Raw genomic sequence first — 22,632 nt, forward strand, 5'->3', positions numbered from 1 at the left:
GGGGAGGGGCAGAATACCGACTGTAAACAGTAACGACAACACACCTTCAAAATATCTGACGTTCTTTACTTGGAATTGTACACGTCAGTTATAATACATGTAATTGCATATTTCAGTATCTCCATTTTCCATCACAACACATGATCTCAACAAGCTTCACTCCACTTTCAGGTCTTTTAGCAGCTCTGCAATGTCTATGTGTGGGCCTGTGCTGGTGGCAGGCCTGTTGGCGCACAGGGCGGTCTGCAGGCTGCTGGCTGCTCCGTGCAGAGAGGGGTGGATGCGGGCAGCGTCTGAGGCTTGGCTCTCTCCACGGGAGCACAGGAGGACTTCGTTGACCTCCTCTTCAATACTTTTGGAGAGGATGGTGGGGAACACGGCACTCACACGCTCCAGCACGCTCTTCCTCAGCGCAGAGTCCCGACACACCAGGTTCAGAGCGAATACACCTGGTCAGAGACGGACAAAAGAGACACAATGAGTCCAATAAACTCTCAAGTTGATTATATAATAGTATAATGTATTTTCTTATTTTCTTACATAAACCAGAGGGCTTCTCTAAAGGTCACATATGATGCTCATTTTCTTAAAGTTGCTCATTAAAAGTTTTAATTTGGGTCTCTACTAGAAAATGTTTTCATGGTGTAGTGTCCAAAAAAAACCTTTATATTTGACATTTGACAGATTGAATAGCCGTACCTCTGGGGGTCAGCAGTTTGCAGACTTTCTGCAGGATGGAGCTTTGTACAAAGGCAGCAGGAGGACAGCTCATGCCCACAGTGCTGTCTTTGCTGTCCACGTCAAACATGATGACGTCAAACAAACGACCACCTACAGGAAAAGAAAAAGAAGAAGAAGAACACCCAGTTACTCCTTGTAACAGATGATTGTATTCACTGGCTTGGCCTCTCTTTTCCCCCGCCCTCTCTGACCTTCTTCCTCCAAGGCACTGATGCGTTCCAGGCCGTCCCCGAGGGTGACTATCAATCGGTCATCCGGTCTGAAGCCGAACCACTCCTTTGCCACTTCCAGCACCATGGGGTCCAGTTCTACCACCTCCACGGTAACATTTGGCACAAAGTCTCGAAGAAACTGAGGCAGGCCTCCTCCACCAAGCCCCACCAGGAGCACCGACAGTGGGACGTCTAGGAGGAAGACAGAGTGAGAGTATATGAAGGACTCTGCTAGAACACTGTGGCTGTTTAACCTTAACCACCACATCAACAGCACACAGCACTAAACAGGTGTGAACTGACCTTTGCTCTGTGGCGTGCCCACCCCCAGCATGGCGAGGCTGGCCACCATCACCTCATGGTGAGCGCAGCACAGGAAGCCGCTGTCCACCGACAGGGAGGCTGGAGAGGCTGTTGGAGCAGCTGTCGGCTTGACCTTCTTTTTGGTTTTCTTCTTGTGACTCGATGCTGCAATGACACCATGATTTAATTGTGAGATGGATTCATTTAATTTAAAGGTGCAGTGTGTAAAGGGAATTGGCGTTTTCCAGGACATTCATGGTAGAAATGGAATATAATTGCATAGGTATGTTTAAATTACTGTATAATCATTTAAAAATAAAACTAAATGTGTATTCATTACCTTAGAATGAGCATATTATATAAGAGTGGGGCTTGCTGCCATGTTGCATCGCCATGTTTCTACAGTAGCACATAACGGACAAACTTAACAGCCTTAAGCGTTTTTTTTTATGTGTCTGCCCGAAATGCAGCTATTGGAAGACAAAGAAGAGGTACTATAGAATAAATAACTAAATACATCTTCACCTCATCACTTGATATAGTGGACAAACTTGAGGCAGTGGTGGATGAAGCCATCTTAAGTAACCTTCTTGTCCTTGAAAGCCACTGTAGCTTCTGTAAATTCTTCGAAAGGGAAGGGTAGAGACGGAGCATTGCAATCTAGAACTTTCACCGCTAGATAACAACAACATACCCCTATATAACTTATATAACCCCTATTTTTTTAAGGATATTTTTTGGCATTTTTTATGCTTTATTGATAGTGTTTAAGAGACAGAGGTGAAATGGGGAATCGAACGGGGGGGGACGCCCTACCAACTGAGCTAAGGGCGCCCCCACTCCTATATAACTTTAACATGGATTGTTGTTGAAGCTTGATTGGTTAAAATAGGGTTTACCAGAGTGAAAATGGAAAAAGGAACTGACGGGTATTTGTAGGGACAAGCCGGCTCTCTGATTGGACGAGGGCTGCGTTGGACAGGAAAACCAGTCTTCTATACAGCTGTCCGTCTTCTCCCTTGACATTCTCCACGCAGTACTCTCCACTCAGCTCACTCACGCCCCGGCTGACCTCCTCCCGCCAACCCAGGTCGCCTCCAACGGACAGAAAGGGCACCTGGATGTGGACAGAGAGCTCAGGTCAATGCCCTCCTGCAGATACATGGATTGTGCAAAAGAGCATTTAGAAAAGGTAACAATTGTGTGCATCTACCTGCTGGTTGGCTGGGATACCCGGAGGGGCCAGGTCCATCACCACTGGGGAGAGCTCTGATTGGACCGCCAGCATGTCTGTGTACTCCTGATTCCTGTGCATCGCCACAATCACCAGGCGCCGGAAGTTAGCGCTGGCTGCTAGCTGCTTCCGGCCCTCGCTAGAGCTGTAGAGCCAAGCCGTCTCACTGCCCTGAGGCACTGACAAGGAGAAGCACAGGGAACACATCAAAGAAGAACCGTACAAAACCACACTCTAACTTAAAATTGCTTGTCTAAAAATGAGTTTTTGGTGTAAAGTAAATTTAAAATATTTCATTTTGTTGTAAACTATATTAAAAGTATCTCAACTATCTTTAATAAGTGTCTTTTGTAAAGTTTGTTTAATTTCATAAATTATGACAAATTATAACTTTTACTTTTTTGAAATACTTAGTATAAAGAACTCAAAAAGTTGCATTCGCTATGAATAATACATTAGAGAAATAATCAGTTGGCTAAAATAGAGGCAGTTTCCCTTAAAATGTAACATGTTTTAGATGGCCTCAAAACTCAAAAATCTAGTTTTTACAGTGCAGTGTGACTGAGAGAGTATTGACGAAACAAGCGGAGTGCTCACCAATAAAAATAGCAAACTGGTGTTGTCTGGGCACCTTGGCCCCTGGGGGAGAGTCTTGGACAGTGAGAGTGTATCTGGGGAGGCCGGTCTTGACGTGGCAGAGAGTGAGCGACAGGTTGGAGCAGGCGTCCGTGCCCGTTCGGAGCCTCTTCCTCAGGACAGAGTAGGCCTGGTGCTCCCTCACTGCAGACAACAGCTCTGCTACCTGTGTGAGCCGGGTGGGGGCTCCATCTTCCCCCAGACACATCTCCAGGATGGGCGTGGGCATGGGCTGACGGAACTTGGTGCAGACCAGGACAAAGACAGGCAGGGCAAAGGAGTCCTCTTCTTTGCCACGCTCCTCCTGCAGGCAGTGCATTCTCACGGCCCACCCCAGCTGGACAAAGTGCTCCACAGCCAGCCGGATGACGCTCTCCTGAGCCAGCGTCACACAGACGTAACGGCCCCCCACACGCAGCACACGGCCCACCTGCAGGCACAAAAGAACAATGCAGAGATGCACATTGAGTAGGAGTGTTTATTATTTAAAAAGGCAAAGTCAAGAAGACCTACCATTTTAGTTTGGTTGTTCATTCAATTCTATTTAATCAGATTCTCTTAAGCTTTTGTTTGAAATGTATTTTACTTTACTATTTTAATGAAAATACAAAGTATAGGGTCACACATAAACAATCACTTCGGCACCACTAGAATGTGTGGTGGTGTGTTTATCTCATAGTTTATTATTATGTGAAGCACTTTGTCATACCTTTTTGTGCATTTCAGCATTATATAAATAAAGTTTGATTTGAAAGATTGAAAAGCTGTGGTCTGTTTGCCCCCCTGGTCTCTCACCTCAGTGAGCATGCTCCTGGCCAGAGCTCCTTCCTCCTCTGATGCCATGGCGTCCAGTGTGCCCTTGTCCAGAGTTGCCTGGTAGCTAGCGTCTTCATAAGGAGTCTGTGTGGCATCCACCTGCTGGAAGGTCAGGCCGGGCCGGCGCTCTGCGTTCCTCTGGTTCATGTGGGACACCACGGTCTCACTGATGTCTATGTTGGTCAGGTTTTTGTAGCCGACATCGTACATCTGTTCACTCAGTTCAGAGTTACCACAACCCACCACCAGCACCTGCAGGACATGGCACAAGCACTGGTCATAAATCAGTTACAGTTATAGTATAGTTAATAGTTTTAATGATCTAGAAGATTTAAAAAGGACTTTGAGGTATCTGTCAAATGTTTTTGTGATTTAGTGGATTGATTTTCAGGTACTTTTCTCACCTATTAAAGAGATGGATGATTATGTCAGCTACTGTACACAGGATAGGTTTTTAATTTGTGTAGATTGTCATGGGATGTATTGTGTTGACTTTTTGTGTGCTGTGAGCATGAAAGTTATGTAACCCGATCTACAGTGGTGGCTGGTTACACTGCAGGTTCAAATTGAATATGAAAAATACATGATGCACTCTTTAAATATATTGCAGTGTTTGTGGTATCAGTTTATAAAATAGATTTGCCTCGGAACTCCCAGCAAGTCAATGAAGCTGCCATAACACCCACATATTAATTTGATACTTTATTACAGTACAGTGAGTACACTACAGTACAGTAGAGCAGAGCAGAGCAGAGCAGCGCCTCACCGTGTCCTGGACCTTGATGTACTTGTGCAGCACGCCGCAGAGCTTGTTGTAGTCTCCATACCACTCAAAGGACTTCTCTCCGCGCTTCTTGAAGAATCTCTCCCAGTACTCTGCGGAGCTGAACTCCTCGGCAGTCCGGGGTAAGAGGCTCATGTTTGGCTTTGGCTGCTGTGTTTGGTTTCCAGCCTCGTTTTCTCATGGCACTCCACACTGAATTTTCTGGCCGGACACAGTTGGCTGGTGCACCGCTCGCCGATAGGAGGATTAGTAAAGGCGGGGCTACACTCTATCCGGTGATTCGCTGAGCCTCTCAGAGGCTGATTTGATTGGCTGTTGCTGCACAGGAAACGGTCGGTCCGATATCGTTAGTCGTCCGGCTGTCATATTCCATCATGGCAGTGCCAGCAGGAAGGTCTGTGGTCTTCGTGACTGGAAACGCAAAGAAACTGGAGGAGGTAGGAGGAAAACACTTGATTCTGGTATTCTTATTTTACTTAATATTTGAGCACACGAGCTAGACGCTCATGCACCGCTCTACTCTCTTTTTGGGCTCTTCCGGCAGGTCATTCAAATCCTTGGAGACAAGTTTCCCTACAAACTAGTGTCGAAAAAGATTGACTGTGAGTATCAAAAGACAAAGTACGATAAATATGTTTATTCGATGGTCGCTCACTAAACCGTCTCTGTATCCAGTGCCTGAATACCAAGGAGAGCCAGATGAGATATCCATACAGAAGTGTAAGGAGGCTGCACGGCAGGTAAAGAACCCGGAACTAACATATTTTATGTATGTCTGCATTGTGTGTACATGTTGTACAATGTATGGTATCTGCACAATGTCTGTTTGATTCTGCATGATGTTTGTGACATGTCTACACACCATGCTGCACTGCGTATGATTCATTTTTGCTTGATGTCTTGTTGTTACTTTGTCACCTTCAGGTGGACGGGCCAGTCATAGTGGAGGACACCTGTCTGTGTTACAAAGCTCTGGGAGGCCTGCCTGGTCCTTACATGTCAGTCAATTAACAGTTTAGCAATTTCCTCTTATAACAGTGATGCATTACGTTGTACACACACTGTAATAACTACAACTCAAGTTTGTCTTTGTAGAAAGTGGTTCCTGGATAAGCTGAAGCCAGAAGGTGAGTGTGGTGGTGAGACATGATATACTGTATGTACAGCTGACAGTGAATATGATGATGTCATCATTTGGTCCAATGTCTTGTAGGTTTGTACAAACTCCTCGCGGGATTTGAAGACAAGTCAGCTTGGGCTCTCTGCACGTTTGCTTTCTCACCTGGGAAAGACGAACCAGTGCAGCTCTTCAGAGGGAAAACAGAGGTGAGAGTCACATCTCAGACCGCCTCAGTCTTCGTATGTGCGCCTGTGTGTCTTATTGTCTTTTCTCTTTGTATATGTAGGGACGCATTGTTGAACCCAGGGGCCCTCGAGACTTCGGATGGGATCCCTGTTTTCAGCCAGATGGATATGACAAAACGTAAGCTGCAGGGACTGTTTAAAAGTTCCTCATTGTACCACATGGGGGAGCTAGAGATTAACACAATGAGCTTCCAGTGTTATACTCTACTATCTGGTTATATGAATGCATCATTGTGCCAAGCATGAAAGACATCCATCTGTACTGACTTACGTGCCTCTCACTTGCAGTTACGCCGAACTGCCAAAAGAAGTAAAGAACACTATCTCACACCGCTACCGGGCGCTTGCTGCCATGTCGGAATACTTCTGTCAAACCAACAACACGCCCCCAGAGAACAAGAAGAAGAAGCAAGGAGAGTAAAGAGTCAAGTTGTGAATGTTGAGCAGCAAATCCTCAGACGTGTCGATGCAGAGGATACACCTTATTGCAAAGACATTTAATATAATTGGGCCAGAAAATCGTGTCGGATGTGTGATCACAATGTCTCTTTTTGGAACCTGCATTTAAGTACCACTTATCCCCTTATTTTTAATAAACTTTTTGTGGATTTCTGGCTTTCCGTGTGCTTCTTTATTCAACATTTTCCTGCTTAAGTGATCAAGAGATTTGCTTAAAATAACTTTCAGTTAATATGGAAAAAGGTTGTTGCAAAAGGCTCGTTACATTGTTCCACAGTGGACTGACAGAGAGAGGAGCACACGACTCCAGGGTCCTGATGAGAGCAGCAGACCGCTCTGTGCTCAGTACAAACACAACATGACAACAGGGCAGTCTGGGTAATAAATGACCCTGGTGGAGGTGGAGGTCTCTGAACAGGAACTATGCACACAACCGATGCCTCCTCTGAGTGGGAGCATAAATCTTACAGTATTATAAATACCCACACGTTCCCTCTGGTTTGAAAACCTCTGTCATCTAACAGTGTTTTCTTTCTTCTTACTGTCATCCGTTGGTTATATTAAACGAAGCTTTTCACACCTGATTATTCTGTGATAGTATACTATTGTGCAATGATCTAGTATTGTTAATGAAAGTGACACAAGGGGCTGAAGGTATTTTGAGATAATTAGCACACTCTGTTTGGTAGTTTTGTCTGGGGACTTTAAGAAGCAGCAGGCTGTTTGTCTCCATCAGTGAGTCTTCAGCTCACCTGTCAGCCAAGTGTTTTAACAGAAGCCAGAGGTGAAAGACATCGCCATGAAGACCCCCCCTATACTGTTGTCCTCTGAGACCCAGAGTCAACACAGTTAGCATCATTGCTGCAGTGTTCAGTGGCTTTGGGGATTATCTAAAAGGTTCCAGATCAGTGGAAAACAGGACTTGGAATTCTTGCAAAGACATGTTGTTTTTATGTGACTCCAGCAGATCACAGTAATTCTTCTCCCTCTGCTCCACAACACTAAATATCAGAGTTGCTCATGTGACAAGTCAAACTGACCACTGAAACATAAATATTTTAGGATATGACAGTAAGCTCTGTTTGGATAAGACAAGACATGATTGAATATTCTACATTCGCCTCATAAATAAAAATTTGGCATTTTTGGCCTAAATGATATCTTTATGGAGAAAAAAAATAACTCAGAATGTTGTGCTAAACAAATAACATAAATAAACTTATTTCAAACTCAACAATTCAATCAATTAGAAGGTTTTACTGGTTTTATTAAAACTAGGCACATCTTAACATTCGTGATGGCCGAAGATGTGCCTTCTACTCATTAAGCCATATAAGCAGTTGCTTAGGGGGCCTAAATCTGGGGGCACCTAGAAAATATATTGTTTTATGCACAAGAGACAATAAGTACATAAAAAATTAACTTCTCAAACACGAAGTGTCACAATTTCATGCCATTTTTGCCAATGGATGGTGACAAAATGATAAGCTCTGAGTAACGAAAAATGGACAATAAACAGTAGATGGGCTGTCCCCTATGAAACAAGCACTACCAATATTCTGTGGTAAAAACCCTGTTGAACAGAATTAGGAAAGTCAACTCAAATAGGGATAAGTGTTCGTCACAACCTATTAATGGACAGTTTGCAACACTGTGAGGTAAATAAAAGACATTTGAAGGTGGGTTTAAGAAAGTGGTATACTTGTTTTCATGTTGCAGCAGCCATATGTTATGTCATGGTGAATGTTTCAACCAATTTGGAATTTACTGCCTCACTACAAATTGTTATATTTAGACGTTACTCATTAGAAATCATTAAGAATAGCACAAATGTATTAGCCAATTAGTTGTACATTATGTGAGCTTAAACTGTTCTATCACAACTCAGTCTGCACTGTGACCGACAGTTTCACCACTCGCACTAGTATGAGACCACTGCACTAGTATGAGACCACTGCACTATAGTAACCCAAAAGCCACTCTGGCTTTTTCCAGGACCTGAAAAAATCTCCATAACTGTCTCCTGGCATTACCTTAAAGCCAGATGCCTGTTCTACAACCCACCAGGTCTAGAAGAGAGGATGTTTTTCTTCCATAGAGAACCAATAACAGCTTGTGTGTGTCTCAGGGTTATACGGGGGCTTTGCTGTTGTGTTATTAAGGTTAATGGAGGAATGTTCTGCTCTGGGATCAGGGAGAGGAAAGGATGCCGGACTTTATGAGATCTTAATCCGTCATGCTTGCAGCAGAGGACGAGAGGGGTTTGATGTGGCTTATAGGCGGGGGACAGACTGTACTTCCTCTTATTTGTTACATAAGGCCTACCTTTAACTTCTCAGTACAAAGCCCTTTTCTTTAAATATCAGCACATGTTAACAAAAGGAAAAACAACAGCTTCTATTACAAACTGCACATCTGAGAGGGTTTTCAAAGCAATTAATGAGGGTCAATTTCCATCCCATAACTTCTCGCTTCACCAAAATCCCCTTTTAAATGAAGTACTCCCAAGGTTTTTCTCCGGGTTCAGGCTAATGAATTGTTCCACCATGAGCGATGGAAACAGTGGAGCTGATACACATTCTCCTGGGACTCGGCCTCTCAGTTTTCACCGTTTATGACCCAACTCAAGACACCGGGGGCTCTATGAATATCATCTGCATGTTAACGGCTCCTGAGGGAGTCTCCAGTCACCTGGAACTAGCCGACTTCTCCTCTGACTTTTACTGCTTTACACTCATCGCCGTCACAGAGCAGTGGAGCAAAAGGTAAGCGTTAGTAAGTGGATATTTACTGGTCTGCACAAAGGAAGTTTGGCAGGGTGGGCTACTACTCTCTCCGTTAGCAGTGAAAACACATGGATGATTGTGGTGGTAATTGTGGAGGAAAATAAAGGAGAGTGGTGTAAAGAGGAGGGAGGAGGAATGGAGGTTAAAAGGAATGTGGTGAGAACCAGAGGAGCGTGTCTGTGATGTCTGTTATTCGTCTAAAATTCACAAAGTCACAGTTCTCTCATGTGAGTCACATAAATATAACCATTGATGTGATCATATTGATCTGTACGTGTCTGTGATCCCTAGTGTCTGCCAACATTAATATGTGTGGAACTATGTATATGTGATATTTTACAGATGTAAATGATAGTTATAAGATAAGTGTTACATTCCAGGTTTACACATGAATAGATTTGATATAAGGTCTATTTACACCTGTTCATATTATACCTTATAATTTACATCCGTATTGCATATATAGTTACATTTTACAGCATTATGTTTTATTATTTTATATTTATATTATAACTCATCTCTACAAAATGTATTAGGTCTGATTTAGGTCTCAGGTCGCTCCCTTCCCTTGTGTGTTTCTCTTCATACATATTTATTTTTTCTTTCTAGTTTTCAAGTTGCTTTGATGGAGAGATTGAGACTCAAGAGCTAGGACAATAAATGATTTTGTTGTGTGTGTATAATAGATCAATACGCATGAGATGATCCAGAAAACAGACCGCAATTTTAAACAAAAATATTTATTCTTACAAACCTATGTTCATATCATGAGAGGTTTGGTTTTCAGTTTGTTTAGTTGGGCAGATGTGTCATAAAAGCGTCAGCGATTGTCCCACCATGTAAAACCTTTGGATCAGGCCCCAAGGAATGCTGGGGGCAAGCATCTCATGTGGCTACAGAAAAACAGCGTCCATGAACATTAGAATTTGCCTGAGACTACATCTATTCCTTACACAGGTGAGGTCCCACACTAACAGCGCAGCTCCTCTACCCAAACAGCCCCGGGTCATGCAGCGTCAGGCTCAGCAGCAGTCTCTGGAAGTCCTGTAGCGTCCACGGCTCCGTGTGGTCCCCCCCTGAGTCTACCTTGCTGCTGCTAGCGGGGCTGATGCTCTGCGGGTCATTGAAGGTCACCAGGACGTCTGTGGAGAATTGTGGCAGGCGGAACAGACCCAGGCGAAGGGTCACCGTGTTACTGGCGTCTTCGTTGAACTTGGACACACACTGCGTGCCAGTCAGCATCCAGGCGGAGCTGCATTGTGACAGAGACAATTCGGGCTTGGGGAGAGGCTCCACGCCGCTCACCCCAGAAGCACCGGCGGGCTCTGACGCTTTGTTACTTCCTGCGATGTCTTCAAAGTGATACCTGGCGGCGTCTTGGTCCGCCACCCGGGCCTGGTACTCAACGAGCTCCACAATCAGGCTCTGGTCGGTGTGCGCGTGCACGAACACCTCCTGGTTGTCCGGGATCTCCCGCAGCTCGCTGGTGTCTGTGGCGCTGTGAGGGATGAAGGCGGACAGCGCGCCTCCGAACAGAGCACGCGGCTGCTGCATGTCTGCGCGCGAGCACCGTTTGCTTTGACTGAGTGAGACGGAAGAAGCTGGAAAACGTGATAATACTCTTATAATAATTCCATGGGATAATACCTGTAGTTGTTGTGCTGTTATGGACGAATAGCTTAAAACCTTCCGGAAAAGTTACTTCTTCTTCTGTTCTAATTTTAACGCGAGGCGCTTTGCTGCCCCCAACAGGCGAGGAGGATATCCACCATGAGACTAAATTAAAAGTAAAACTACAATTACAACGCACAACGGTGTAAATACTGCATTAGGCTACAAGTACATGTCCAGACTTAAGTTAAAAGTACAATTGAATAAATAATTAGACCAAGAACATGTGTTTAAAGCAGTCTATATGATTAAAAGTAAGACAAATAAAAGCACTGGCCCTTTAAATCCTATATTTACCTATTCATAATACTTTTCTAATACGCGAGTACTCTTTACTTTATTTACTGTTAGGTAGTTTCATTCATAAGGTTACTGAGTTGTATTTGATGAAAGGATAATGCTAAATGTACACTTTAGTTGTGTGTATTGAGACTAGTGATGTAAAACCCTATATTCATACACAGAAACATCTGGTGAGCCCCTCTCATCCTCCAGTTGTTTCCTGGTCAGCTGATCTCACAGGGACGGGACCACTAGAATCCACAATGAGAACCCATCCTTGTGCACCGGACACCGTCTGATATCTAAAATGAAAGTGACGAACCAGTGAAAACAACCCTGGACCTCGATAATCCCGGATTACCAGCCCAAAGTCTGCTGAGAGTGTTTGTGTCTGCGAGCACCGAGGGAAACAGCAGGTAGTTAGCCGCTTTAGCATTATTAGCTTGGTTTAGCAGTTTAGCTAAATATGTCAGTGGATCGAGCGGCCTGTCAGAACCGGTCAGAACTAGCCACATTAGCTAGTGAATAGCTATCTCGCCATTTACATTTGTATCTTCACACCTTCAACGTCGAGCTGCGGTAACGTGTTGTGGGTAAAGTGATGGGAGGAGCAGAGGTGACGTTAGCTCGAGCAGCTAACGTTTCGGTTTTCCCCCGGCTCTGATAGAGTACAGTAGAGTTATTGGCCTCATAATGAGCTGCGTTTATTTTAAGCAGAAGCCTTAACATTAGCAGCAAATAGTGGTTGGTTACAAGATGAACGTTGTAGTTCAAAGTGATTCATAAACGGATCGTGATCAATAATGATGCTCTGTCCAAAGCTGACGTCACGTCTTTGATTTCTGTTGTTAATCACAGCTCAGTCTTCTTCTAAATGTCTCTTTCTGTCACCTCGTCTCTTCATCTCTTTCCACCTCCTGTCATTCTCTCTTCCTTCTCTCCTCTCCATCTTCCCTCTCTTCCTCTGCTGCCAGAGAAGAAAGCTGCTGAGAAGCCACAGTATCAGACTGAGCTGGATTCAATGGTATAAGTTGTGTTGTCCTAACTGAGAGAGGTAGTGTGTGTTGTGTATGAATGAGACTGCTGTGTTGTGTATCTCACTGCTTTGAACCAGTAACTCACAAACACAAGCACAGACTCGATTGGATTTAATTGGAAACACAGGTTGTTTAGAAACAGAGCCATGTTGACTTCTCCTTTCAGGGGCTATGACTCCATGCTTGCTAACACCAAGTATCTGGAATTAAAACAATGGATATCTTTTATATTTCTTAGCTCTGCTGATAATAAGGCATTCACCAGTGTAATGGAAGAACCACCACAAGGGAAAGTTTAGACTGTAGAGGGAATTAAATCAGCTCTGTGTGACGAATTACAAATCAGGCATGAACAGGAAGCCTCAGGAACCAGATAACTTGACCCTGGACCAGTCGTATTACTCAGCTAGCTTACACCTTCACCTGGCTGCGGTCAAGCCTACAGGTCAAAGCACTTCCACTTCCACGGCTTAGTGCAGGTGTGTAACGAGGTCTGTGTGTGTGTTTCCGTGGAGCAGATCCTGACTGTTGGTCCCTTTTTGTTTTCTCCCCTTGTGTCCTACAGAGGGAGCCAGACCTGGAGGAGCAGCCTGCAGACAACATGCCGCCCAAGTTTAAAAGACACCTCAATGACGATGAGGTCACGGGATCCATTCGCAGCGAGAGGGTGAGGCACGGACGGATGGATGGAGGGGCCGGGCGGTGTTTGTGTTTTGTACTATCAAGTGATGGAGGAAGCCAACAGGATACGGGAGTGACGGATGATTTAGAAAGGGACCAGAAAGCTGGCAGACAGTTATAAGGCATTTTTTTTACACAGCAGTCATAAAAGTAGGACTAGATTTTTTTCCAAAATGGTGAAAAACAGACGTTGATACAAGATGCAGATTTTACTGTAGGATTGATATAATAACAGTGGAAAAACTGATGGAAAAAAAAGTGAGGATAAACAGACCAGAGTTGACCTAAAAGTGCAGAAGTCCAGATGTGGCCAGATGTCTGCTTTTCATTATTGTCACAATAGCCCCCCCCCCCCCCCCCCATCCCCCACCTCCACTGCCCCTGTCCCACCCCCTGGATCCTTTACTTTCTTCAGTCCTCTGTTCTTGTGTTGAGGTGGGATCAAAGCCCAGTTTACAGGGAGAGAAATACTTTCCCTCTGCTGCCCTCTGATAATAGCTAACAGGTCTCCCCCTCATTTCTCCATACTAGCCAGAGGACAGAAAGACAGGAGGAGAGCGTTAGTGCGTCCACTTCGTCTTTGACTTCTTTGTGGTCCTATGGCCACCACCATGCCCTCAGCTTCCTCGCAGATGACAGTGTATTCATAAGAAAATAAAAGGTCTGCATTGGCATGGCATTGGCTGGTCGGCTTCAGTTCTCCTGTTAAGATGTAATGCAGCTGGCCTCATTGCATTAAATCAATCAATTTACAGGGATTATCTAATGCCCCCATCCAAACCTTTAGTACGGAATGTGAAGCCCACTGAGGCAAATGTCTATTTGTGATATTGGGCTGTACAAATATAACTGATTTGATTTGATTTGATTTGATTTGATTTGATTTAGTGTTATTGTAAGATGATCTTCCTCGAGATCCCAGATACTTCTTTGTCTGCGCACGGATTGTCCTCATTGTCACAGTCAGTTAGGGTTTTTATGGAGGTTTGGGAAACAACAGTTTTTTTCTTGTTATGACCCCATCATGTGTGAGCACTGTCATTGTGGGGTATTTGGCCATACCTGCCTTGTAAAGACAGGCAGAAGGAGCATGTATTGATCAGTGTAGCAGCTAGCTCTCCTCTGGATGAGTCAGTTACAGTATGTCTCTGTCAACAGTACCAAGGGTGTGAAGATCAGCTCGCTGGTTTCCTCACAACACTGGCAGTGACCTCAGCATTGGCCCTGTACCAGTAGAAAAGCTTTCTGCTGTTCCCGTTTCACCAGCCACACTGCCCCACACTACCCACCCACGCTTCTCCACATTTCTCCAGACCGCTCCAAACTACGTTTGTGCACGACTGCACGTGTTCACATTTACATGTGTAACCTGTTAGGCAACCGTAAACAATTAGGAAAACTCAATAAACAAAAACCGTTCACTTTTGTTTAGTTTTGGAAATGATTTCAAAGTCTTTTGGAACAGGAATTCATTCATTTCATAAATAACACAGGTCATTTAGAGCTGATAAAAGCTAGTCTGCAGAATCTGTCTGCCCCGATATTTTAATCTGCTCTGTCTGCCTACAGCACGCAGGACGGTTACTAACAAGCTAGAAAGAAAGCTGCCCCTCATAAAGGAGAAACAATGTTCTTTTTTAAACGGTTAAACGTGTTACCTGTTAAATTTCTGGTGTGTAACCGTTTAGAAATGTTTGTAAACATTCACACCCTTCTCTAAACTGCCCCACACTACCTTACACCGTATACCCGGCTCCCAGCTGCCTTCATAAGATGTTTACTGATCAATATGCAGAGCTAGCTTACCTGTGTCTGACCTTTGACCTTGTCCTGTGTCTCAGAGGAACCTGCTGGAGGAGGACTCTGACGAGGAGGAAGACTTCTTCCTGTGAGTTTCTATTTCTTCTTTTCAGGCGCTGAGCTCATTAGAACAGCAACCACCAAATGTATTTAAAGTACATTTAACACAGTAATACCCATACGGCCTGTTAACAACACCTAATCAACAGCCTACTGAGTTGTTTCAGTTCCCATTACACGTGCCAATTTGGCTTTATCTATGTTTGTTTTCCAGGAGAGGGCCCACAGGACCCAGGTTTGGAGGCCAGAATGACAAAATCAAGCAGTAAGTACAAACGCATTCCTCTGCAATAGTAAAAAGCCAGAGGTCAATGAGCAGTGTTGGCAGCACTCTTGAGTTTTGGTGTTGGTGTTATGTAACTGTTGTTGGTGCTGTTGTTAGCGAGGGTTGCGCAATATGCATGATGTTGTGAAAGCTTTACCCGGGACGTCCCAGCCCCTCTGCAGTCTGTTTCCATATTAACCTCCAGCCACGGTCGGTTCTACACGCTCTCTTCATTCATACTTGGCAACACTTTGTCATCGTCGTGGGCTCATGAAACCAGATGCCACCGTTACAAATTTGCCCAGGCTCTTCAACTACTCTGTGTGTGTGTGTGTGTGTGTGTGTGTGTGTGTGTGTGTGTGTGTGTGTGTGTGTGTGTGTGTGTGTGTGTGTGTGTGTGTGTGTGTGTGTGTGTGTGTGTGTGTGTGTGTGTGTGTGTGTGTGTGTGTGTGTGTGTGTGTGTGTGTGTGTGTGTGTGTGTGTGTGTGAGAGAACCTGGACACCTGAGCTGAGTCCTCGCCGTGTGTTTATGTGTGCGTGGCAGCCCATTCTTCTCCCTGACAGTGTGTTTTGCATGTTAAATATTACACATGCAATCAAGCTGAAGTCCAAGACCGTTAATATCTTGCAGTCTCGGTCTAAGGCAAACAGTGTGACGCTGCTGGAAAATATGAGACAACATATTCCTCCATCTTCTGAATGATTATTGCTTCCTTTTAACTTTGCAAACGTCCCCCGCTGACCCCGCATGCCTACGAGAGGTATCCTGATGGAGACTGAACTGCTCAGTTGTGGGTGCTGTGAATAAAGAGCAATGATCTGGTCACTGTTAAGCTAAAACAAACTAAACATTTGACAGGCGTTCTTTTATTTCCCATCCACCATACATGGCCGTACTCAGAGAGGATGATGTGTTTTGGAAAACTGTACCACCGAAATGAATGGTCAATCCATGACAAGTGCTCTGTCCATTTAAGATTCTGTGTCTCACTCATGCCGACTTGTCCCCTCAGGGTGCAGTCGCAGGTTGACGAGGTGATCGATGTGATGCAGGAGAACATCTCCAAGGTGATAGAGAGGGGCGAGCGTCTGGAAGACCTGCAGGACAAGTCGGGTGAGGCATTTGCATATATTACCTTTTTAGAAGAAAGACGTTTGTTAAAGGTACCATACAATTTCAGGGGGAAGGGGGATTTGTTTACATTGGCAGAGCCTGCAGTTAGTGTTGCCTTCTGTTACATCTTGTCTAAACCTCCTTGTAGTTCACTGTATATGAAGCAGGTGTGTGAAATGTGTTTGGCTTTAGGCTCCAACAACACATGCACAGGTTTCCTCTTCCTCTAGGGAGGGAGAGCTTGTGTCTCTATTAGACCTGATCATTCATGACATCCACACAGATGTTGGATAGCCGCTTCTCTCTCATGTCCGCTGGGCAAGCAAGACCAAGACAAGCATCTGGAACACATCTGAGTGTGTTTGGGTCTTTGTGTGTATGTGAGCTTTGCTGTATTTGTGTATCTGCCTCAAACAGTGCGTGTCGGTGTCTTTATGTGAGTAATGCAACCTACCGTGATTGACAGTTTGCTCTAAGTAGCCTGTTTTTAAATTCCTTACGAATAACGAGCACCTTGTCGAAGGCATCTCTTTGTGGTGAGACAGGCCGTTAACAGGCACTTGGACACAGCAGACACATGACAAGACACAGAGACTCCGAGAGGGACAAGTGTGGCGCTGCACGCTAGGGAGCTGTAACCCTGCTGATAACACGCACACACATCAAGTTAACAACAGTATCCCAGAGACGGAGCAGTGTGGGTGGGCACTGTAAACAGCTCAATTACAACAGGAACAGAAGTGGGGAAGTTTGCTCCATTGTTCTACATTTAAAGCCAACAATAGGCGACTTTTACAAACTTGTTCCCGGGAGGTATCTAACTGGCAGAGCTTACATAACTTCACAGCGTCAAGGTGGAGTCAGCCATTCTGGAGAATGCTTGTTGTCAAAATCACTTTTTGTCAAACCACAAACCACTACCTTTTTATACTGAAAACAATTCCAGTGTTAATACAGCTTAGCATTGCTAGCAACAGTGGGCCCCTTTGTTAACAAACCCTTTGTTTTTATACCAGTTTACAGAGCCTAGACTGTGTAATAATGTTGCCCACACATTCATTACGTACAGGTAGTGGATTGTGAGGAGATATTCACTTAGTTTGACAAAAAAGTGATTTTGACAACATACATTCTCAATCATTTCTGACTCCACCTTTAACCTGCACAGCACAGAGCCAGGCGGTCAGAGGTTAAAGGCACCTATCCAGCTACACAATCCACTGTGCAGCACATTGTTTACGTGGCCATTGACATATGTTTCTCTCCCCTCTCCTCACGTGTCTGTGTTGCTGCTGCGGCCATGCGACGCTCCAGAGAGCCTATCGGACAACGCCTCCGCCTTCAGCAGCCGAGCCAAACAGCTGCACAGGAGGATGTGGTGGGGAGACATGAAGGTGGGCCCAGACCTTCACCAAGTCTATTTACAAGTTCACAGTTAAGTCTTAATGGGAGGCATCAAGGCAAGTGTTTAATGTGACTTGTTTCTTCCACAGATGAAGATGATTATTGCCTTGGTAGTCGTTGCTCTCCTGCTCATCATCATCAGTGAGTATTAGACCAGACACATGAGCGCTCACTAGCTGGGTCTCCATCCCCCTGCTTTTGTGCACATTTTGAAGTATCGCATCAGAAAAGAGTGATGGAAAGGCTAAAATTCAGATAATAAAAGTTTATTGTGGGTTTTGACGTATGTGAAAAAGAGTGAATGCACGGAATGGGAGATGGAAACACATTTGTCTAATAAGTTCTGACGTAGCGAACATTAAAAACACTTGACTGATCAGCTGTTTTGTCGTCGTATTGCCCTTGTGTTCGCTGTGCGCATCATAATCTCTGCATGATGTCCTTTTTCTGAGAAAACAATAAACATGGCGAATACTAACTTCAATGAAAGGGAAATAACAAATTACCCAATTAAACCAATTCCTGCAGACCTCTCTCCATGGTTGCTTTGTTTCTGACATCTAACATCTATTTATTCAAATTTTTATTACAGCCATGATACGGTATGTTTGATGAAACTAGTGTTCTTTAACCGCTCCAACCACTTTATTGAAACGCACCTTATTCACTTTTCTTTTTTGCAAACTTGAAACAGATTTGCTTCAAATTTAAATGGAAACCTGGCTACACATATTTACATTCTGCAGAGCTTCTCGTAAATGTTTTTCTTCTCTCTTTCAGTTCCAGTGATCATGCGATATCGCTAGAGTCTGACGAGGAAGACGGAGACGGAGACGACCCTCTTCTTCCTCTCCTCTCACTCCAGCTCTCTCTCTCTCTCTCTCTCTCTCTCTCTGTGTCTCTCTTTCTCTCTCTAGTTTGCACACAGTCCTCCACTCAAGCTAGGGGGCGCCAGCCCGCCTCCCACACCCTCCTCAGTGTACCTCAAAGATCTGGCTCTCAGTACAGATCCTTTTATTGATATTTCCACATAAGTCTGCTGCGAGATCAGTTCTGAAGCTCGGTTTGGAACTCAGCCACAGAAAGGGGACACGGGAGACCTGTGGGAGATATTTTAATGCAGTCCAAGGTGAAGGAGCGCTCCATTTCATGATACATATCACATAAAGGACCCTGTCTTTGCTCTGCATATCCCGTCATACAGAGGAATGCTTTAAAGGCATGGAAGCCAGTGGCTGCTCAGATAGAGAGATGAACCTCAGATGTCTACCCATGATTCCTCGTGTGCCGACGAGAACGTTTACAGGAGAACGTGTAGTGAACACAGCTCAACACAAGGCGAGGGAACATCTGACGTCAGTGGTTCCTTTCAATCATCGGAAAGGCTAAAATAATAAAGGAAGGAACGTCCTGCTTCTTACATTATTCCACTTCCATAAATCACTGACAGCTTGTTCTGCTGTACATCAGGACCGCGTCAAACCAAAAACAACCAGGTTGTGAATGTCCGCTCTCCCCTCCGCTCCCTCACCTCTCACCTTCCTGCTGGCTCGTGCTGAGCTCTGGGCCGCTTTGGTCACGGCTCCCCTACTTTCCTGCTCCCAACATTAGAACTGTCTGTCTGTCTGTCTGTCTGTTTGTCTGTCTCTCTCTCTCTCTCTCTCTGCAGATGGTCCGGTTTTGGTTTTTTAATTCCGTCTGTTTTTCAGTTGTTATTTCCTGCTGCTCGCTCAATGGATGCCACTGAAGGGACACTTTGTCTCTGTGCTGTACCACTGTCACGCTTAAGGAGGCCATTTAGTGATGATGGAGTTAAACGTGGAGCTGTGAAACAAACTTAGGTGTCAGTTTGTCTGGGTTAATATATATATATATATACTGTATAATACATTGAAACTCAACATTTGTCATTTTATTATTTGTAATGTAATTTATTTGAGCTGTAAATATCGATTCTGTAATGATGTACAATACTCTTGGCATTGCATTGGAAGACTGTGATGTACTGATCCTTTTTTTTTTTTTTTTTTTTTGCTCTGAAATAAAGGGATTTGAAAGGCCGCTGCTCCGCTTTGATCTGGTTTAATCGCCATGCCATCCATCCCACAGCTTTCCTTTACCTCCTCATTACTCCACTTCTTTATGGCCCTGTGGCTGTGTTGGCAGTATTGAGTCCCACGGTGGCACTTAACATAGGACGAGAAGCGCTATTGTTCTGACAGACCAGCTGCTCTTGTCTTCTTTGGACCTAAAGACACACACACTGGCGGCGGGGGAAGGGGGACTGTCATCTCACACACTTGTTTAAATGCCTGCATAGCATTGGATGGTTCCTGTGTCGTGGCTGTAAAAAGGTCCAGGTCTTTTCAGCTTTCACAGACATGTTAACACACACACACACACAAGTCATCATCTGTAACTGCTTCTGGTAAGGACTGTGCCCATCCATATTCCAAGGAAAACCATATTTCTGTATACATAGTTGTGCCAGAGAGGACATTTTTTCATCATTACTGGCTGCAGACACACTCCCACGCTGGCAGCGAAGGATGTTTTGGTCCTCAATTATAGCCTAATATGCTGCATGACTTCAGATTCCGGGCATGGCAGCTGTTATTTGAGACCTATTCAAGTGAACCAAACTCAAAGAGAAGAGTGGACAATGTGCCAACCACTATAAGTAGTCATACACACAATGTCCAGTGCAGACCATCTGCTCAGGGACCATAAATCATTATCCTTCTTAAAAAAATGTATATTCTAGTGAATAACATTTTTTAAACAGCCTCACTCCTCATTTTCTGTTGACGCTTCCCAGCTTCCACCCTCTCCTCACTTTCTCATTGTAAAGACATTTCCTTTAAGAGGATGTGCCCAAAACAAAACACACACCACATTATACCTTATTCATCCATCTGTCCTTCCACTCTTAGGCCTGCAGATGAGGTGAGGTAAGGTGAGGTTCAATGGCACAAACCTGCTGTTGGAAGAGTAGTGTGTTTTGCAGATATGTGTTGCATTGTACCCCTTGGCCCTCTGGCCTCCCTAACAGTAAAGCATCTGGGCTAGGAGGTGGTTTAGGATTCAGGTTGGCCTGGCGGGTCAGCAGAGATGGATGAGGAGTCTGAACGTACACAGAAGTAAATTGATAGTTTGGAAGAACCCAAACAAAAAGGTCAGATATACAGCTGAGAGCTGTACAGGAGGACTGTTGAGATTTGTGTGTGCGTGCGCCTGCCTCATCACATGCCTCTCTGAGCAAGTGTCTCACTTTCATTCTCTCCACCTGCCTCTCTGAAAATAAACAAGAGATCATGCTTGCGTCGCATGACTGTTGAACATGTTTGTGATACTGTGTTAAGAGATGTCCATGGTGAGGACGTACAAGAGGCTGCAACTAATCTACCCGAGCAGGAAGTGAGCTGGAGAAAGGAATGGGCTCCCCCACGTTGTGTTAAATATAGATGTTGAAAAACTGAATACACAGACACACACATTGTTGATGCAAGGACACTGTTTATGGGGGTTCAGGCTTCTGGCCATTGCTTGACTTGTGACCTCGACCCTTCGTAAAGACAGACCTTATCGGCTGCTTATGTCACGTTCTGGTCCCTTACCGCTATGAAAGGGGACACCAGCTCCTTGGGAGGTAACTATATATTCCATGTTAGAGCCATCCCATGAGGCCCCTCTTTGCCTGCCGTACAGTTGCTATATCTCAGATCCCCTCAGACTCATGAACAGCATCAGGATTCTCAGAGAAGACGTGAAGAATAGATTTTTTTTTCTTTTTTTTTAAATATTTTTTTGGGCATTTTTGCTTGTATTAGACAGATTTTTTAAGAGCCCATTCTGCTCCGATTGGCCAGATCCAGGCGGTAGTGTTCATAGATTGCCTTAGCAAAGATACCCCTGGAGCCTCAGGTGGGGCTTCCTATGGGAAAAGTAAAATGCTAATGACCTGCGGAGCGCCTGTCGTCTCATTTTGAGCTACTCATGGCAGGGCGTCATATGCCAATGAGCTGCAGAGTGTTGCATCACACTGCAGCTTTCCAACAGCGTGCTGATACATTTCGTGGGCTGGTAGGAACACCAAATATTCAAATATGTGCACAGCGGTGAAAAAGTTATTCATATTATGTCCTCTTTGAAGGTGCACTATGTAACTTTGTGTGTGTCAGAGAAGTGAACATTTTTCAAAGTATACTCTCATAAATGAATAAACAAACTTTCCTCACAGGACAATTGGATCCCTGGAACATCGTTTGAAGTTAGAAAAAGCTACTCTAAAAGTTACTGTTTCACTGCAGTTGTTGTTGTTTACAGCAGCAGGGCCCACAGTTTTGTTTACAAACCTATTTTAGTCTTACATTTGGTTCAAGCTATCTCAAGATAATTCTGTTTTGATTTATGATTATAGAATTATTCAATTCTAAGAATTACATGTAGAGTAAATATGTTTTTTAAATGAACTGCAGGCTCTGCAAATGTTAACAAAATCCCCCTCCTGTGAAACTAGTTTAAAGTGGAGTAAGTGATGCTTGAGAATGCTTGTTGTTAGAATCCCTTTTTTATTATTTATTTATTTTTTACAAATCAGTGAATATCTCCTCACGATCTCCTACCTGTCCTCTTTTATCTTGTTTTAGTGCTAACAGAGCCCAGCTTCTGTAAATGGGCATGTTGTTAGCTATGGTGGGACCCCTTTGTTTACATACCCTTTGTTTACATACCAGTTTACAGAGAAAAGGTGATTTTGACAACAGGCGTTCTCAAGAGTTGCTGACTCCACCTTTAAATGACTTTGCAGAACTTGCGTCCTAGGCTCTCTCTAATCTTCTCTGTGTGTATTGCATGCAACAACAGACCAAGGCTAATTTCCTGCATGTGAAAACTCAGTTCTGGACATAGTGTGTATGCAAATGGGATGTTTTTGTCAGCATCCCACTACTTTCTCTTTTCCTCTTCCCTCCCCTCTCTGA

General features: G+C 44.3%; 4 protein-coding genes across 4 annotated transcripts; 2 read left to right on the forward strand and 2 right to left on the reverse strand.

Moving 5' to 3' along the window:
- Nucleotides 1-108: 108 nt before the first annotated feature.
- On the reverse strand, nt 109-4,907 carry mettl13 (methyltransferase 13, eEF1A lysine and N-terminal methyltransferase). Its single transcript, XM_080033301.1, has 9 exons — nt 4,709-4,907; nt 3,922-4,194; nt 3,088-3,556; nt 2,470-2,669; nt 2,184-2,373; nt 1,257-1,421; nt 933-1,145; nt 700-831; nt 109-449 (listed from the first exon to the last, which is right to left on the reverse strand). The coding sequence occupies exons 1-9, from the start codon at nt 4,859-4,861 to the stop codon at nt 157-159; spliced, it is 2,088 nt and encodes a 695-aa protein (XP_079889427.1). The 5' UTR covers nt 4,862-4,907; the 3' UTR covers nt 109-156.
- A 184-nt stretch (nt 4,908-5,091) lies between these two features.
- On the forward strand, nt 5,092-6,705 carry itpa (inosine triphosphatase (nucleoside triphosphate pyrophosphatase)). The gene is made up of 8 exons (XM_080032556.1): nt 5,092-5,163; nt 5,271-5,328; nt 5,402-5,466; nt 5,651-5,724; nt 5,822-5,853; nt 5,940-6,052; nt 6,133-6,209; nt 6,380-6,705. Exons 1-8 carry the CDS (start codon nt 5,101-5,103, stop codon nt 6,510-6,512), a joined length of 615 nt encoding a protein of 204 aa, XP_079888682.1. The 5' UTR covers nt 5,092-5,100; the 3' UTR covers nt 6,513-6,705.
- Nucleotides 6,706-10,123: 3,418 nt separating this feature from the next.
- rangrf (RAN guanine nucleotide release factor) lies at nt 10,124-11,032 on the reverse strand. The gene has a single exon (XM_080032291.1). The coding sequence runs from the start codon at nt 10,888-10,890 to the stop codon at nt 10,324-10,326; it is 567 nt and encodes a 188-aa protein (XP_079888417.1). The 5' UTR covers nt 10,891-11,032; the 3' UTR covers nt 10,124-10,323.
- Nucleotides 11,033-11,521: 489 nt separating this feature from the next.
- vamp4 (vesicle-associated membrane protein 4) lies at nt 11,522-19,677 on the forward strand. The gene is made up of 8 exons (XM_080033346.1): nt 11,522-11,705; nt 12,892-12,993; nt 14,849-14,895; nt 15,082-15,132; nt 16,146-16,246; nt 17,561-17,640; nt 17,740-17,791; nt 18,431-19,677. Exons 2-8 carry the CDS (start codon nt 12,928-12,930, stop codon nt 18,454-18,456), a joined length of 423 nt encoding a protein of 140 aa, XP_079889472.1. The 5' UTR covers nt 11,522-11,705; nt 12,892-12,927; the 3' UTR covers nt 18,457-19,677.
- Nucleotides 19,678-22,632: the final 2,955 nt, after the last annotated feature.

This window comes from Ammodytes marinus (assembly GCF_949987685.1).
Source record: "Ammodytes marinus genome assembly, chromosome: 8".
Classification (NCBI taxonomy): Eukaryota; Metazoa; Chordata; class Actinopteri; order Uranoscopiformes; family Ammodytidae; genus Ammodytes; species Ammodytes marinus.

Coding starts and splice junctions, on each gene's coding strand:
- mettl13 (XM_080033301.1), bottom strand. CDS start 4,861: ATGAGCCTCTTACCCCGGACTGCCGAGGAGTTCAGCTCCGCAGAGTAC. Junction 2,670..3,087: donor CCAGTTTGCTATTTTTATTG/GTGAGCACTCCG, acceptor TCTCCTTGTCAG/TGCCTCAGGGCAGTGAGACG. Junction 450..699: donor CAAACTGCTGACCCCCAGAG/GTACGGCTATTC, acceptor GTCTCTGACCAG/GTGTATTCGCTCTGAACCTG.
- itpa (XM_080032556.1), top strand. CDS start 5,101: ATGGCAGTGCCAGCAGGAAGGTCTGTGGTCTTCGTGACTGGAAACGCA. Junction 5,467..5,650: donor GTAAGGAGGCTGCACGGCAG/GTAAAGAACCCG, acceptor TGTCACCTTCAG/GTGGACGGGCCAGTCATAGT. Junction 5,854..5,939: donor GGATAAGCTGAAGCCAGAAG/GTGAGTGTGGTG, acceptor AATGTCTTGTAG/GTTTGTACAAACTCCTCGCG.
- rangrf (XM_080032291.1), bottom strand. CDS start 10,890: ATGCAGCAGCCGCGTGCTCTGTTCGGAGGCGCGCTGTCCGCCTTCATC.
- vamp4 (XM_080033346.1), top strand. CDS start 12,928: ATGCCGCCCAAGTTTAAAAGACACCTCAATGACGATGAGGTCACGGGA. Junction 14,896..15,081: donor GAGGAGGAAGACTTCTTCCT/GTGAGTTTCTAT, acceptor TTTGTTTTCCAG/GAGAGGGCCCACAGGACCCA. Junction 16,247..17,560: donor AGACCTGCAGGACAAGTCGG/GTGAGGCATTTG, acceptor GCGACGCTCCAG/AGAGCCTATCGGACAACGCC.